The sequence below is a fragment of the Tachyglossus aculeatus genome, chromosome 1 (assembly GCF_015852505.1).
Source record: "Tachyglossus aculeatus isolate mTacAcu1 chromosome 1, mTacAcu1.pri, whole genome shotgun sequence".
NCBI lineage: Eukaryota > Metazoa > Chordata > Mammalia > Monotremata > Tachyglossidae > Tachyglossus > Tachyglossus aculeatus.
Window position 1 is genome coordinate 95,011,683 of NC_052066.1, and position 15,039 is coordinate 95,026,721.

Sequence of the window (15,039 nt, forward strand, 5' to 3'; positions counted from 1 at the left end):
ATTAGAGCAGGCTGAGGCATCCCCAAGAGAAGAGTTTCTACAGGGCCAGCATGAAAATTTAGAGTGCAGACTCCTTGTGGACAGGGATCACGTCATCTCCCTCTACTGTGGTCTCCTAAGGCCTAGTGCAGTGCTCTGCCCATAGTGGCCATCAGTAAATAAACTGGTTTATTCACTGGCTTTGGAAGATGTGGCTGAGTCTTGTGTCTTCTTTCTCTCCCAGTATCTCGACAGTTGAAAACTATTTCCTATCAGATGTCCAAGGAGCCGCCGGGGGAATGGACAGTGAAACCTAAGGAGGTGATCAAGCCTGAGGAGGAGCAAATGAGCTTTTTTATCACCTGCTGTGACTTCACCACCACAGGCGGGAAGGTAATTTTTGCCCTCTGCCACCCCAGGTAGGGCTCTGCCTGCCCAGCCACCAACAAGGCAAAAATCAATAGGGGGAGGCCAGTGAGGCAAAACCACGTGCTGGAGAGAGTTGGCTGCATTATCTTCCTTGATGGAGCCTATGGTTCACTTCAGGACTGGAGTTTCTTAGCATCAGCTCAATGCACCCACTGGAAAGGGGAAGTTAAAGCCCCAGAGACTGTCTCCTTTGGGTTCAGAAAGAGGGAGGGGAACAGAGGGCAGGGTTCTCTGTGCCATCCTGACCCTGGCACCCCCTCCCCCCCCACTCTCCCATCGGCACAAGTGCTAAACAAATACCATAAAATAAATGTGTGACCCCTCCCAAGTGAAAAAAGAGGAAAGGCGAAGCCAAACAGGAAATGGAAGTTGCTGTTGGGACCTCTTGGAGGCACCTTTTGTGACATCCACTAGCTCCTTTCAGGTTTGGGGCCCTTTAAAAACAACCTCTTCCCCTTGCCTGCTGTGGACCTTGGGCAAGTCATTTGACTTCTCTGACCCTCAGTTTCCTCCTCTGGAAAATGAGCTTTCATGCCTTTTCTCCCTCCTACTTAGATAGTGAGCCCCAGGTGGGACAGGAACTGTGTCCTACATGATGACCTTGTATCCACCCCAGAGCTCAGTACAGTGGTTGGAACATAGTAAGCACTTAACGCATATATTTGTTATTTATTATTACTTCCCCCTCTGCTTATGCTCACCGAAGGGGGAAGGGCCAGAGGAAGTAAGGAAGCTGGGCGACTGGACCTCCCTCGAGAGCCAGCACATCTATCCCAGTGCTGTGGTGACGCCTCAGCAGCCCTTTCGGGGTGGGACTAGTCGCCTACCAGGCCCTCAGAAACTGACCAAGCTCTGCTCTTTCTCTCTGTCTGCAGATGGTAGCAAATCAGTTCTTGGAAAAGCACTACAAGCAAGGGGGCAAGTTCCTGACCATGTTCCCAGATGGCTCCGCCCAACTGTTGTATCCTTCTTTCATTCATTCATTCTATCGTATTAATTGAGCACTTACTGTGTACAGAGCGCTGTACTAAATGCTTGGGAAAGTACAACAATAAGCAGTGACATTCCCTGCCCACAACGAGCTCAAAGTCTAGAGTGGAGGAGACAGACATCAATACAAGTAAATGAAATTACAGATATGTACACTGGTGCTTTGGGGTTGGGACGGGGTAATAGCAAAGGGGAGCAAGTCAGGGCAACACAGAAGGGAGTGGGAGATGCAGAAAAGGGGGGTTTAGTCTTGGAAGGCCTCTTGGAGGAAATGTGCCTTCAGTAAGACTTTGAAGTGGTGGAGAGTGGTTGTCTGTTGGATTAGAAGAGGGAGGGCATTCCAGGCCAGAGGCAGGACATGGGCTAGGGGTCCCTGGCGAGACAGGAGAGATTGAGGCACGGTGAGAAGGTTAGCACTAGAAGATTGAAATGTGTGGCCTGGGTTGTAGAAGGAGAGAAGTGAGATGAGGTAGGAAGGGTCAAGGCGATGGAGTGATTTAAAGCCAATGGAGAAGGATTTTTGTTTGAAATCTAAGTGGATGGGCAACCACTGGAGTTTTTTGAGGAGCAGGGTGATGTCTCCAGATTGTTTATGTAGAAAAATGATCTGGGCAGCAGAGTGAAGTATGGAGTGGGGAAGAGACAGAAGGATGGGAGGTCAGCAAGAGGTTTGATGCAGTAATCCAGGAGGGATAGGATGAGTGATTGTATTAAGGTGGTAGCAGTATGGATGGAGAGGAAAGGGTGGATTTTGTGTGGGTGACTACAACTAGGCAGCATTGCTCAGTGGAAAGAGCCTGGGCTTTGGAGTCAGAGGTCATGGGTTCAAATCCCAGCTCTGCCAATTGTCAGCTGTGTGACTTTGGGGAAGTCACTTAACTTCTCTGGGCCTCAGTTACCTCATCTGGAAAATGAGGATTAAGACTGTAAGCCCCCTGTGCGACAACCTGATCACCTTGTAACCTCCCCAGCACTTAGAACAGTGCTTTGCACATAGTAAGAGCTTAATAAATGCCATAAAAAAAACTAGCCCTCAGGGCTCTATTTCACCTGAAAGAAATCTGCACTAGGGGGAATCAGTCCAGGGGATGATGATGATCATTATGATAATAATAATAATAATAACAATGGTATTTATTAAGCTCTTAGCATATGCTAAACACTACTAAGTGTTGGGTTGGTTTCAAGCAAATCGGATTGGACACAGTCCCTGTCCCACATGAGGCTCACAGCCTTAATCCCCATTTTACAGATGAGGGAACTGAGGTTCAGAGCAGTGAAATGACTTTCCCAAGGCCATAAAGCAGACAAATGGCAGAGCTGGAATTAGAACCCATGACCTTCTGACTCCCAGGCCCATATTCTATTCACTACACCATGCTGCTTCCCCATGCCATGCTGGGATCACTATGGCCCTGATCAGTGGTCCATTCGGTCCGGTTCCTGCCTGTGACAGTACAGGGTTCGCATAATATTAATAATAATAATGGTTTTTATGAAGTGCTTCCTATTTGCCAGGTACTGTTCTAAGCACTGGGGTAGATACAAGATAATTGGGTTGGACACATGCCCTGCCCAACATGGGGCTCACAGTCTTAATCCCCATTAAACAGATGACAGAACTGAGGTACAGAGAAGTGAAGTGACTTGCCTAAGGTCACACAGCAGGCATGCAACACATTCATTCATTCATTCATTCAATCATATTTATTGAGCGCTTACTGTGTGCAGAGCAATGTACTAAGCGCTTGGGAAGTACAAGTTGGCAACATATAGAGACGGTCCCTACCCAACAACAGGCTCACAGTCTAGAAGGGGGAGAGAGACAAAAAAAACAAAACATATGGACAGGTGTCAAGTTGTCAGAACAAATAGAATTAAAGCTAAATGCACATCATTAACGAAATAAATAGAATAGTAAATATTTACAAGTAAAATAGAGTAATAAATCTGTACAAACATATATACAGGTGCTGTGGGGAGGGGAAGGAGGCAGGGTGGGGGGATGGGGAGGAGGAGAGGGAAAAGGGGGCTCAGTCTGGGAAGGCCTCTTGGAGGAGGTGAGCTCTCAGTAGGGCTTTGAAGGGAGGAAGAGAGCTAGCTTGGCGGATGTGCGGAGGGAGGGCATTCCAGGCCAGGGGGATGACGTTGGCCGGGGGTTGACGGCAGGACAGGTGAGAATGAGGTACAGTGAGGAGGATAGCGGCAGAGGAGCAGAGGGTGTGGGCTGGGCTGTAGAAGGAGAGAAGGGAGGTGAGGTAGGAGGGGGCGAGGTGATGGAGAGCCTTGAAGCCGAAAGTGAGGAGTTTTTGCTTGACTCATAGGTTGACAGGTAACCGCTGGAGATTTTTTGAGGTGGGGATTAACATGTCCAGAGCATTTCTGCACAAAGATGATCCTGGCAGCAGCGTGAGGAATAGACTGAAGTGGGGAGAGACAGGAGAATGGGAGATCAGAGAGGAGGCTGAGGCAGTAATCCAGTTGGTATAAGATGAGAGATTGAACCAGCAAGGTAGCGGTTTGGATGGAGAGGAAAGGGCAGATCTTGGCGATGTTGTGGAGTTGAGACTGGCAGGTTTTGGTGATGGATTGGATGTGAGGGGTGAACGAGAGAGCAGAGTCGAGGATGACACCAAGGTTGCGGGCTTGTGAGACGTGAAGGATGGTAAGTGCCATCTATGGTGACAGGAAAGTCAGGGATAGGGCAGGGTTTGGGAGGGAAGATAAGGAGTTCAGTCTTGGGCATATTGAGTTTTAGATGGCAGGCAGACATCCAAATGGAGATGTCCTGGAGGCAGGAGGAGACCCGAGTCTGAAGGGAGGGAGAGCGAGCAGGGGCAGAGATGTAGATTTGGGTGTCATCAGCGTAGAGATGATAGTTGAAGCCGTGGGAGCGAATGAGTTCACCAAGGGAGTGAATGTAGATAGAGAACAGAAGGGGACCAAGAACTGACCTTTGAGGAACCCCTACAGTAAGGGGATGGGAGGGGAAGGAGGACCCCGCAAAGGAGACTGAGAATGAATGGCCCAGAGAGATAAGAGGAGAACCAGGAAAGGACGAAGTCTGTGAAGCACATGCACCCACATGGTTTGGCTGGACCACCAAACGCTTGTTTCTGCAGTTTTCCAGGGCTCACTGAGTCCTGAAGAAAGAAACCTTTGGGAAAAAGCAAGTCATTCCCCCTCGTGTCCTTCCCCAAGGGTACTGTCCTTCCCCAAGGGCTTGGGCTATTTATTCCCGGGGAGTGCACTGTTGGCTATGAGTTGCTCATTCTCTTCAGTTCCTACCAGTGAGTAGATTACAAGTGGGTCTAGGAGAAGGAGAATTGCCTGGTAGAAAGAGCACTGACCTGTGAGGGATCTAATAACTTTAGCATTTTTAGGTGTTTATTCTATATGCCAGGCCCTGTACTAGGCCCTGGGGTAGATACAAGATATTCAGTTTGGATACAGTCCCTGCTCCAACCAGGGTTCAAATTTTAAGTATGAGGGAGCACAGGTATCGACTACCCATTTTCTAGATGAGGAACCTGAGGCACAGAAAAGCAAAGGGACTTGCTTAAGGTCACGCAGCAGGCAAGGGGTAGAGCCAGGATGAGGACCCAGGTCATACTACTACTAATAATAATGATGACATTTATTAAGCTCTTACTATGTGCAAAGCACTGTTCTAAACACGGGGGAGGTTACAAGGCGATCAGGTTGTCCCACGGGGGGCTCACAATCTTAATCCTCATTTTACAGATGAGGTAACTGAGGCACAGAGAAGTTAAGTGACTTGCCCAAAGTCACACAGCTGACAATTGGCAGAGCCAGGATTTGAACCCATGATCTCTGGCTCCAAAGCCTGTGCTCTTCCCCCTGAGCCACGCTGCTGACTCCCAAGCCTATGCTCTTTTCCATTAGGCAACACTGCTTCTACTGGGTTCTAATTTTGGGTTCTAATCTCAGCTCTGTCACATATCTGCTGTGTGACCATTGACAAGTAATTTGTCTGAGCCTCAGTTTCCTCAGCTGTTAAATGAGGAGTCAACACTTGGTCTCGCTCTCATTTGGATTGTGTCTGACCTGATTATCTTGCATCTGCCCCAGTGCAGTTGTTGGCAAACAGTATGTGCCTAACAAATGCCATTATTACTGTTATTATTATCATTGAAGAAATCATAATAAGGGGATTTGGGTAACCCCAAGGTTTGTTTTTTATTATGGTTTTTGTGAAGCACTTTTGTGTGCCAAACACTGTTCAAAGTACTAGGGTAGATGCAAGGTAATCAGGTTGGACTCAGTCCCTGTCCCACTTGGGACTCACAGTGTAAATAAGGAGGGAGAACAGGTATTGAATCCTCATTTTACAGTTGAGGAAGCTGAGGCATAGAGAAGTGAAGTGACTTACCCAAAGTTACACAGCAAGCAAGTGGTTGAGCTGGGATTAGTAGCCAGGTCCTCTGATTCCCAAGCCCAGGCTCTTTAGGCCACACTGCTTTCCGGGATATAAGCCCCATTTTAAGGCAGAAGCCTTAGTGACAGGATCATTTTTCCTCCAAAAGGCCTCAAAGTCACCTTATCTGATCTCAGCTATCCGTCGGGAAATCTGGCCGTCCTCGTCACTGCCAGCCAGGTGAAAGGTTTTCTGTGTATAGTACGGGAAGACAAGCAATGCGGCGCAGAAATCCAAGCTGTGTTTGATTCTTGTGGGAAAGGAACCTGCTACCACCCAAATGGGAATGTCTGGTTTGTGCCTGGGCCCAGCACCCTCTTCTCGAAGCTGCCCAGGGGGTGTTCTGGGGACCGCCCCCCTCCCCCTTCCCCCTGCCAGGGTCAAGCACAGGCACAGCCAGGTTCCAGAGATGATTGTGGGTGCTGGTTTCACCCAGGGGTCCCTGCGGGCATCATTAAATAGGTGGTCCCTTCCCTTTCGTGTTCAAGCATCCACAGATCTAATTCTTCCTGGAGGCACTGGGGTCACACCAAGGGCATGTAACCACTGCCAAGGCAACCTGGAAGTATGAAAACACTAAGAAAAGAGCTGAAAGATTTCTGGAATGGAGCAGACATAGGAGCAGGCTTGTTTTCAGCCACCAGGAAAGAGGGGTGGCCTAGTGGAAAAAACCCATGACTGGGAGTCAAAGGACATGGTTTCTAACTCCAACTCTGCCACATGTCTGCTGTGTGACTTTGGGCAAGTCACTTCACTAGGCTTCAGTTACCTCATCTTAAATGGGAGTCAGAGGACATGGTTTCTAACTCTGACTGCCACATATCTGGTGTGTGACTTTGGGCAAATCACTTCACTAGGCCTCAGTTACCTCATCTGTAAAATGGGGGTTAAGACTGTGAGCCCCATGTGGGGCAGGGACTGGGTCCAACTGGATTAGTTTATATCCCAGTGCTTAGAACAATGCTTGACACCCAGTAAATGCTTAACATATACCACAATTATTATTATTATTAGGATTGGGGGCCAGGTACCCCATGGTTGCCGTTGAGCCCAGCTTGGCCGGTCCCTGCGAGGCTCTGGGTAATGGAGGCAGGGCCACAGATGTGCAGGACTGAGTCCTCCAGTTTGCTCATGCTGGGCAACCCCAGCAGTGGCGGTAGCGGGAGCTGTTGAGCCCCCACTGATGCCCTGAGCTAAGCAGTGGACAGGGCAGGGCCCTGGGCTGTGCCTGGAGGCTGTTCAGGCCCACTTTGGGGAGGGCAGTGGAAACGGGGATGGAGAATATAGAAAATCCTGAAGTAATGTACAGTTGCTAGGCAGGTTTGTCATCATCATCATCAGTATTAACATCGGTGACCAGCATACATTGTGTGGATGAACTAAGCAACCTATTGTGTGCAGAGCACTGTACTAGACAACTACTCTGGGTAGAAAGCAGTGTGGCCTAAGAAAGAGCCCAGGCCTGAGAATCAGGGGATTCCTGGCTCTGCCACTTGCCTGTTGTGTGATTTGGGGCAAGTCACTTAAATGCTCTAACTGCTCTATGCCTCAATTTCCTCATCTATTTAATGGGGATTTAATCCCTATTCTTCCTCCTACTTCGACTGTGAACCCCTGTGGGACCTTCCTGATTACCCTCTAGCTAGGGAAGCAGCGTGGCTCAGTGGAAAGAGCACGGGCTTCAGAGGTCATGGGTTCAAATCCCGGCTCCACCAATTGCCAGCTGTATGGCTTTGGGCAAGTCACTTAACTTCTCTGTGCCTCAGTTACCTCATCTGTAAAATGAGGATTAAAACTGTGAGCCCCCTATGGGACAACCTGATCACCTTGTAACCTCCCCAGTGCTTACAATAGTGCTTTGCACATGGTAAGTGCTTAATAAATACCATCATCATTATCATTATTACCTCAGCATTTATTACAGTGCTTGGCACATAGTAGGGGTTAAACAACCACCCTTATTATTATAGAGTACTGTGCTAAGTGTCTACTGTGGACAGGTCACTGTATTAGATGCCGACAGTGTGCCAAGCACTGGTCTAGGCACTTGGAGAACATACATCAATGGAAAAGACACAATTCCTATCCTCCGACCCAGTTTGCTTACAGCGTAATGGGGGAGAGAAGCAGATGGCCCTGACAAGGGGGTTGGATGCAGTGGTTAAGGCCATTGCTGCCAGACTCCATCAGGTTCATTTTCCTCACACAGTGAGAGAACTGGCATGAAGTAGAGGTCGAGCCCTAGACCTACGAAGTCACGACGGTATTTTCCACTGATTATCAATCAATCATACTTATTGAGCACTCACTGTGTGCAGAGCACTGTACTAAGTGCTCAATATACCAGAAGTGGTAGGCACATTCCCTACGCCTTGGAAAAGCACAACAAACCAATCAGTTGTGCCCCAGAGCTAAAGTGTAGGTGCTCAGTGCATACCAGTCAATCAACCAATCATATTCACTGAATGCCTACTGTGTGCAGATCACTGTACTAAACGCTTGGGAGAGTTTAGTATAACAGAGTTGGTAGATAAGTTCCCTGCCCACAGTGAGCTTACAGCCTAGAGGGGGATGCAGACATTAATATAAATGAATAAATTATGGCTATGTACATAAGTGCTCTGGGGTTGGAAAGGGGTGAAGAAAGGGTACAAATCCAAGTGCAGAGGTGATACAGAAGGGCGTGGGAGAAGAGGAAATGAGGGCTTAGTCAAGGAAGGCCTTTGGAAGGAGATGTGCTTTTAATAAGGCTTTGAGGGTGAGGAGAGTGATAGTCTGTTGGATATGAAGAGGGAGAGTATTCCAGCCCTAAGCTTATGTATGCCAGAAACAGAACAAAGACATATTGTTATTATTATTATTATCACGGTAATTGTTAAGTGCTTACTATGTGACAAGCACAGTTAATCAGGTCAGAAACAGTCCCTGTCCCACATGGAATTCCCGGTCTTAAATCAGAAGAAAAACAGGTATTGAATCCCCATTTTACTGTTGAGGAAACTGAGGCACAGAGAAATTAAGTGACTATCCAGCAGGCAAGTGGCAGGGTCAGGATTAGAACCCAGATCCCCTGATTCTCAGGTTTGTATTCTTTCCACTAGGCCACATGGCTTCCCCATTAGAGGCCTCTCATAAAATTGGATGGGGTCATCTTTCCAGTTACTGAGGAGAGATGTTTTGCTGGGTGGTTGTGGAACATGAACCTTGCAACTCCAACAAGCTTTTTGAGGGAGAATGCTATGATGCTTAGGAGAGTGTGCTGCACTCAGTAGGCATCCAATAAATTCCTTTATTACAACTATTACATTCACGTTAAGTCTCCACCTGAAACCCAGAGAATTTACCTGGCCCGTTCTGGTTCCTAATATGTATTTTCATCTGAATTGTTTAGTACTTTTTTTAAGGTAAACACACCTTTTCTGCCCCAGATAGGAAATTGCTGCAATTCTCTCTCTCTGCTTTACTTTAGAGATCTAGCCTTAGGGAATACAATCTTGCTGAGATACTTATTACTAACTCGTCTTCCCATCAAGCCTGCTTGTTGGAGTTTAAGCTCCTTGCATCTTTTGCTTCTGCTACACTTTCCCAAAAGCTGAGTAGAGTAGTTATGTTACTTGTTAAGTGCTTACTATGTGCCAAGCACTGTATTAAACACTCTGGTAGACACAAGCTGATGCCGTTGGACACAAAGCTTCTGTCCCATATGAGGTTCACTTTCTAAGTAGTGGGGGTGGAGGGAGGTAAGATTTAATACTCTTTTCATCCAGATGAGGTAATTTAGGCACAGAAAAGTAAAGTGACTTCCCCAAGGTCACACGGGGGGCAAGTGGCAGAATCAGGACCAGAACCCAGGTCCTTTGACTTCCAGGCTTGTGCTCTTTCCACTAGACAATGCTGCTACCCTGCAAATAACTCCACGGGTGTTCAATAAACACTATCTCTACTACTACTACCTCCTCATTTAGGTTCTGTCCCTATTAATCCCATCTTGGAAAGAACAGAATTTGACCATCGCACACTGCCTCTGGAATGAACAACAGCAGAAAGGGGAAAAGGAAAAGGAAAATGAGTCCCACCTTCCAACTCTTCTGCCTCTGATTTTGCCGCATCTTACTTGCCTGATTTGAATGCAGCTCCCTGTAGAAGTGTTCACTGTGTCTTCTCTTCCGGTTTAGGATCAACTTCAGCATTTTGGGAGGGCAGTGTTCAGATGCAGCCGGCAACAGAGTGAGGATGTGGAAGTGGTCGAGTACTCTGACTTCTCGTCCCACTGTTCCCTTTAAGCCCATCTTTCTGTCACTGAGTCAGTACATTGGTGTCCGGATCATAGATCAGGATAAAATCTCAGTCACTTTTCTGGCCCTGGGCCAGCAGGCCAGATTCAGTGTGGGAGCCAAAGTGCAGGTACGTATTCTGAGGGAAACTGTGGAACTCTGCATTTTTTGGGAAATGCTTAGTAGAGTATCAATCACTCAATCAATCATATTTATTGAGTGCTTACCTGTCCACATATTTTGTTTTGTTGTCTGTCTTCCCCTTCTAGACTGTGAGCCCGTTGTTGGGTAGGGACCATCTCTATATGTTGCCAATTTGTACTTTCCAAGCGCTTAGTACAGTGCTCTGCACACAGTAAGTGCTCAATAAATACGACTGAATGAATGAATGAATGAATACAGAGCCCTGTACTAAGAGCTTGGGAGGGTACAATTTAGAGAAGCAGCGTGGCTTAGTGGAAAGAGCACGGGCTTGGGAGCCAGCAGATGTGGGTTCTAATCCCGGCTCTGCCACTTGTCTGCTGTTTGACCTTGGGCAAGCCACTTAACTTCTCTGTGCCTCAGTTACCTCATCTGTAAAATGGGGATTAAAACTGTGAGCCCCACGTGGGACAACCTGATTACCTTGTATCTACCCCAGTGATTAGAACAGTGCTTGGTACACAGTAAGCATTTAACAAATCCCATCATTAGTATTACTATTACAATGTAGCAGAGTTGGTAGACACGTTCTTGAGCCCACAGTGATCTTACATCCTTCTAGAATGTACTTGCCCGGTAATCTGTCCTCTCTCCTCAGTTCTCAGAACTACAGGATATAATGCAAGAATAATTTTTCTGTCCACATGGCTTTTGAAAATGGCTCAGCATTTGGTCCTAGCCACAAAGACAGTGTGGCCTTAGTGGCCTAGCAGTCAGAGGACCCAGTTCTAATTCAGACTCTGGCACTTACCTGCTGTGTGATTTGGGACTAAACACTTGACTTCTCTGTGCTTCCATTTCCTCTTTCAATCATTCATTCATTCAATAGTATTTATTGAGTGCTTACTTTGTGCAGAGCACTGTACTAAGCCCTTGGGAAGTACAATTTGGCAACATATAGAGACTGTCCCTACCCAACAGTGGGCTCTTCTGTTAAATGGGGATTAAAATACCTGTTCTCACTTCCTGTTTACACTATGAGCCATGTGGGGCAGGGACTGTGTCCAATCTGCCTATACATATATTGTGCATACCCCAGCCCTTAACACAGTGCTTGGTACATTGTAAGTGTTTAATAACTACCACAATTAGTATTAGTAGCTTGGTCTAGTTGAAAAAGAGGCCTGAGAGTAAGAGGACCTGGGTTCTAATCCCAGGTCTACCACATACCTCCTATGTGACCTTGGGCAAGTGATTAGGTCTCACTGTGCCTCAGTTCCCTCATCTGCAAAATGGGGATTCAATACCTGCTCTCCCTCCTACTTAGACTGTGAGCCCCATGTGGGACCTGATTCTCTTGTATCTACCCAGTGCTTAGTATGGTGCTTAGCACATAGCGCTTAACAAATACCATTATTATTGTTATTATTATTGTCTAGCACTTGCTAAATTTCCTTGAAGTATATGTGTAAAATTACCACAATACGCTTAAATCAGAGGGAGGAAAAGAAGATGTCTCATCCCTACAGTTCAAACACAGAATCACAGGCAAAGAGGTTAGGGACTTGCCTGAGGTGATTCAGCAGTCCAGTAGCAGAGGTGGGATTAGAAGCCAGGTCTACTGACACTGTCTCATATTCTTTCCACTAGAGCCACAGGCCTCCCTCCTACCTCCCCTTTTGACAGCTCCAGACCAGGAGAAGCCAAATATCTTACTGTGTGCAAAACACTGAACTAAACAGGAGAGTACAGTATTAAAATGAACAGAGACGTTCCCTGCCCACAACAAGCTTACAACAGTAATGAGCCACCTTGAGAGGTGGGATAGGGATGTGTTTCCCTTATGGGTGGCACCTGCACATTTTTATCTTTGCATTAGCACCTATTTGTGAAACAACACACAGGGGCTTAATGGGAACTGAACTTTACAAGTGAAGATTTTTTAAATGTACAAAAGGGAAACAAAATCCCCTCAGAAAGGAAAATGTTAGTTCCTTTGGAGGCAAAAGATTTGAGCCCATGCACATTTTGGTTAAATTTTATATTTCCCATTGTTCTGGAATTATAACAAAAATTATTTATCAATCGATTGCATTTATTGATGCAGAGCACTGTACTAAGCTCTTGAGAGAGTACACCATAATAGAGTTGGTAGACACATCCCCTGACCACAAGGAGTTTACAGCTTAGAATGGGGGTGTTGGGGCAGAGGCATATTAAACTAAATTATAAATATGTACATAAGTGCCATAAGGTTGCAGGCTTAACAAAATACTATTATTATTATTATTATTTTTCACCCTTTTACCATTTCTGTGTTGACTCCATTCTAGAAAAGCTCACCTGCTCCATGTCCTCTCTCCTCCTCACTCCCTACTGGCTGTGTCACAGTCTCTTCTACTCCACCTCATGTCGTTCCCTGAATCTTGCTGAGCATTATTCCTTTCCCACTCTAACCAATCTGGAGCAGTCACCCGGTCACCAAGTTTCCATGGGTAGATTTGGACCTGAGAGGAGTGGCTGGGAGCATGAATTAGGGCTATAACAATAACAGTAAATGTGCTATGTTTCCAGTGCTTTCTGTGTGCCAAGCACTCTCCTAAGCACTGGTCAGATACAGAATAATCAGATACAGTGAGTAGGTTCATTCATTCATTCAATCGTATTTATTGAGCGCTTACTGTGTGCAGAACACTGTACTAAGCGCTTGGGAAGTACAAGTTGGCAACATATGGAGAGGGTCCCTACCCAACAACGGACTCACAGTCTAGAAGGGGGAGAGAGGAGCAGAGTTAGAGGGCTGAGTTGTAGCGGAGTCTTCAGCTGAGGTTAGGTGGTGGTGAGTACAGCCTCTCTGAATTCCTGGCTCTCCTCAGAAGCAGGACTTCATTCTATAGTGGTAGAGATAATTTAATCTTTTTATAATAATAATGGCACTTGTTAAGTGCTTACTATGTGCCAAGCACTGTGATAGATACAAGGTAATCAGGTTGTCCTACATGGGGCTCACAGTCTTCATCCCCATTTTCCAGATGAGGTAACTAAGGTACAGAAAAGTGAATAGGCTTGCCCAAGATCACACAGCAAACAAGTGGCGGAGCCAGGATTAGAACACACGTCCTCTGACTCCCAAGCCTGGGTTCTTGCCACTTTGTTAAGCTCTTACTATGGGCCAGGCACTGTGCTAAACACTGGGGTAGTGGGGCTGTTGTGGACAAGGATTATCTCTATTGCTGTATTGTACTTTCCCAAGCACTTGGTATATTGCTCTGCATACAGTAAGTGCTCAATAAATACAATTGAATACAATTTCATCAGGTTGGACTTAGTCCCTGTCCCACATGGGACTCACAGTCTTAGTCCCTACTTTACAGATGACATAACTGAAGCACCGGGAAGTGACTTCCAAGGTCACGCAGTGGACAGATGGCAGAGCCACTATTAGAACCCAGGTCCATTCCCCTCTTCTCTATGTAGCCTTGTGAACAGACTCCTGGCGGCTTGTGGCAGGACCCCAGGGCTCCGGGTAGGGGGACTGCAGGGATGACAAGGGGGTGAATGAACTGGTGGAGATAGTCATGCCTCAGGTGGCCCAGGCCCTTCCCCCGGCCCTCATCCTTGCTAGCCCCTGCCTTTGTCTCCCAGATCAGGTGTGTGGACCAGATCCCCTCCTTCAGGCTCCTGAGCCAAGATGACTTCCTGCTACTGGCCCACTGGATAAGGATCCAGTACCTGCTCGACAAACTGCAAGGCTGCCGGGACTTCCCCTCCAGCCAGCTCTGGGACAAGATGAAACCGCCATCTTACCTGGCATCCCATGCTCTAAAACTGCTTTGCCTCTGCCAAAATTCTGAGCTAGCTGATGATGCAGTTGAGACCGTACGGGAACTAATAAAGGAACCGATTTGATTAGGGCCTTGTGTCTTTGCCATGCTGCTTTAACAGGCTCCAGCCTGGATTTACCTTTTCTTTCCCCTTCCCGCCAGCAAGGAGCCCATGTTGGCTGGAGAGTGGCCATCAGGAGTGGCCCTCGTGGGCCCCGGACATTGTGGTGCATGTGATGTCACTTGCCCTATAGCGGGCATGCAATGTTATCTAAAGATATCAATGGCACCATTTTACAGCTGAAGTCCTAAGTCCACCCAAATGTGAAGCATTTTCCCGGGAGAACCCCTGACCCACCTAGCGATTCCTGCTCAGGTCCTCTGAATATAGCTACCACTTCTGAGTCATGGAAATCGATGGCAGAATCTGGGGCCCTATCTGTGCCAGACAGGGGATGGACCTGCTGAAAACCAGACCATCCAGTAGCAACCTGGACAAGTGGCCATCATTGTCTAATGGGAAAGGCTGGCGTTTTATAGTTTCGATTTACATTAAACTTTTTGAAATGACCCTTGAATCCGTGTAATAAGCATTTTGTGTCTTTCTTTTTCAAAGCTGGCACCAGTCAGTAGAAAACCAGTAGCCTACTGATTTGAACGAGCCCAATGGCAGAACTAACAAACATTGATGACATCAGTCAACTCGGGGAATCAAACTATTGCCTTGGGTCTGGTTCCTGTTATAGGCTTCCTTCAGTCAGAATTTTCCTCAACTGATTTCTGAAGTGTTTAAAGTCATGTCAGTTTCTGACCTGCCCCATTAGAATTAATATTCCAGTTGAACAACTCAGGAAAAAGCAAAATCTTTCATCCACCGGAAGACGGATGCCTCTGACCCAATTTAACACTCCTCCGCAGGAATCCCTAGTTTGAGGAGAAGGTGCATCTTTCCAGAAATCAGTGG

At 46.9% G+C, this 15,039-nt stretch overlaps 1 protein-coding gene across 1 annotated transcript in view; it reads left to right on the forward strand.

Annotated features, from left to right (window-relative positions):
* ERICH6 (glutamate rich 6) overlaps positions 1-14,645 on the forward strand; it is a 39,410-nt gene extending 24,765 nt beyond the window's left edge. Inside the window, exons 12-16 of the mRNA XM_038745593.1 lie at positions 224-372; positions 1,284-1,369; positions 5,974-6,129; positions 10,012-10,240; positions 13,897-14,645. Coding sequence (XP_038601521.1) covers positions 224-372; positions 1,284-1,369; positions 5,974-6,129; positions 10,012-10,240; positions 13,897-14,160 — 884 coding nt within the window. The 3' untranslated portion in view covers positions 14,161-14,645. The remainder of the gene's footprint in view (positions 1-223; positions 373-1,283; positions 1,370-5,973; positions 6,130-10,011; positions 10,241-13,896) is intronic.
* Positions 14,646-15,039: the final 394 nt, after the last annotated feature.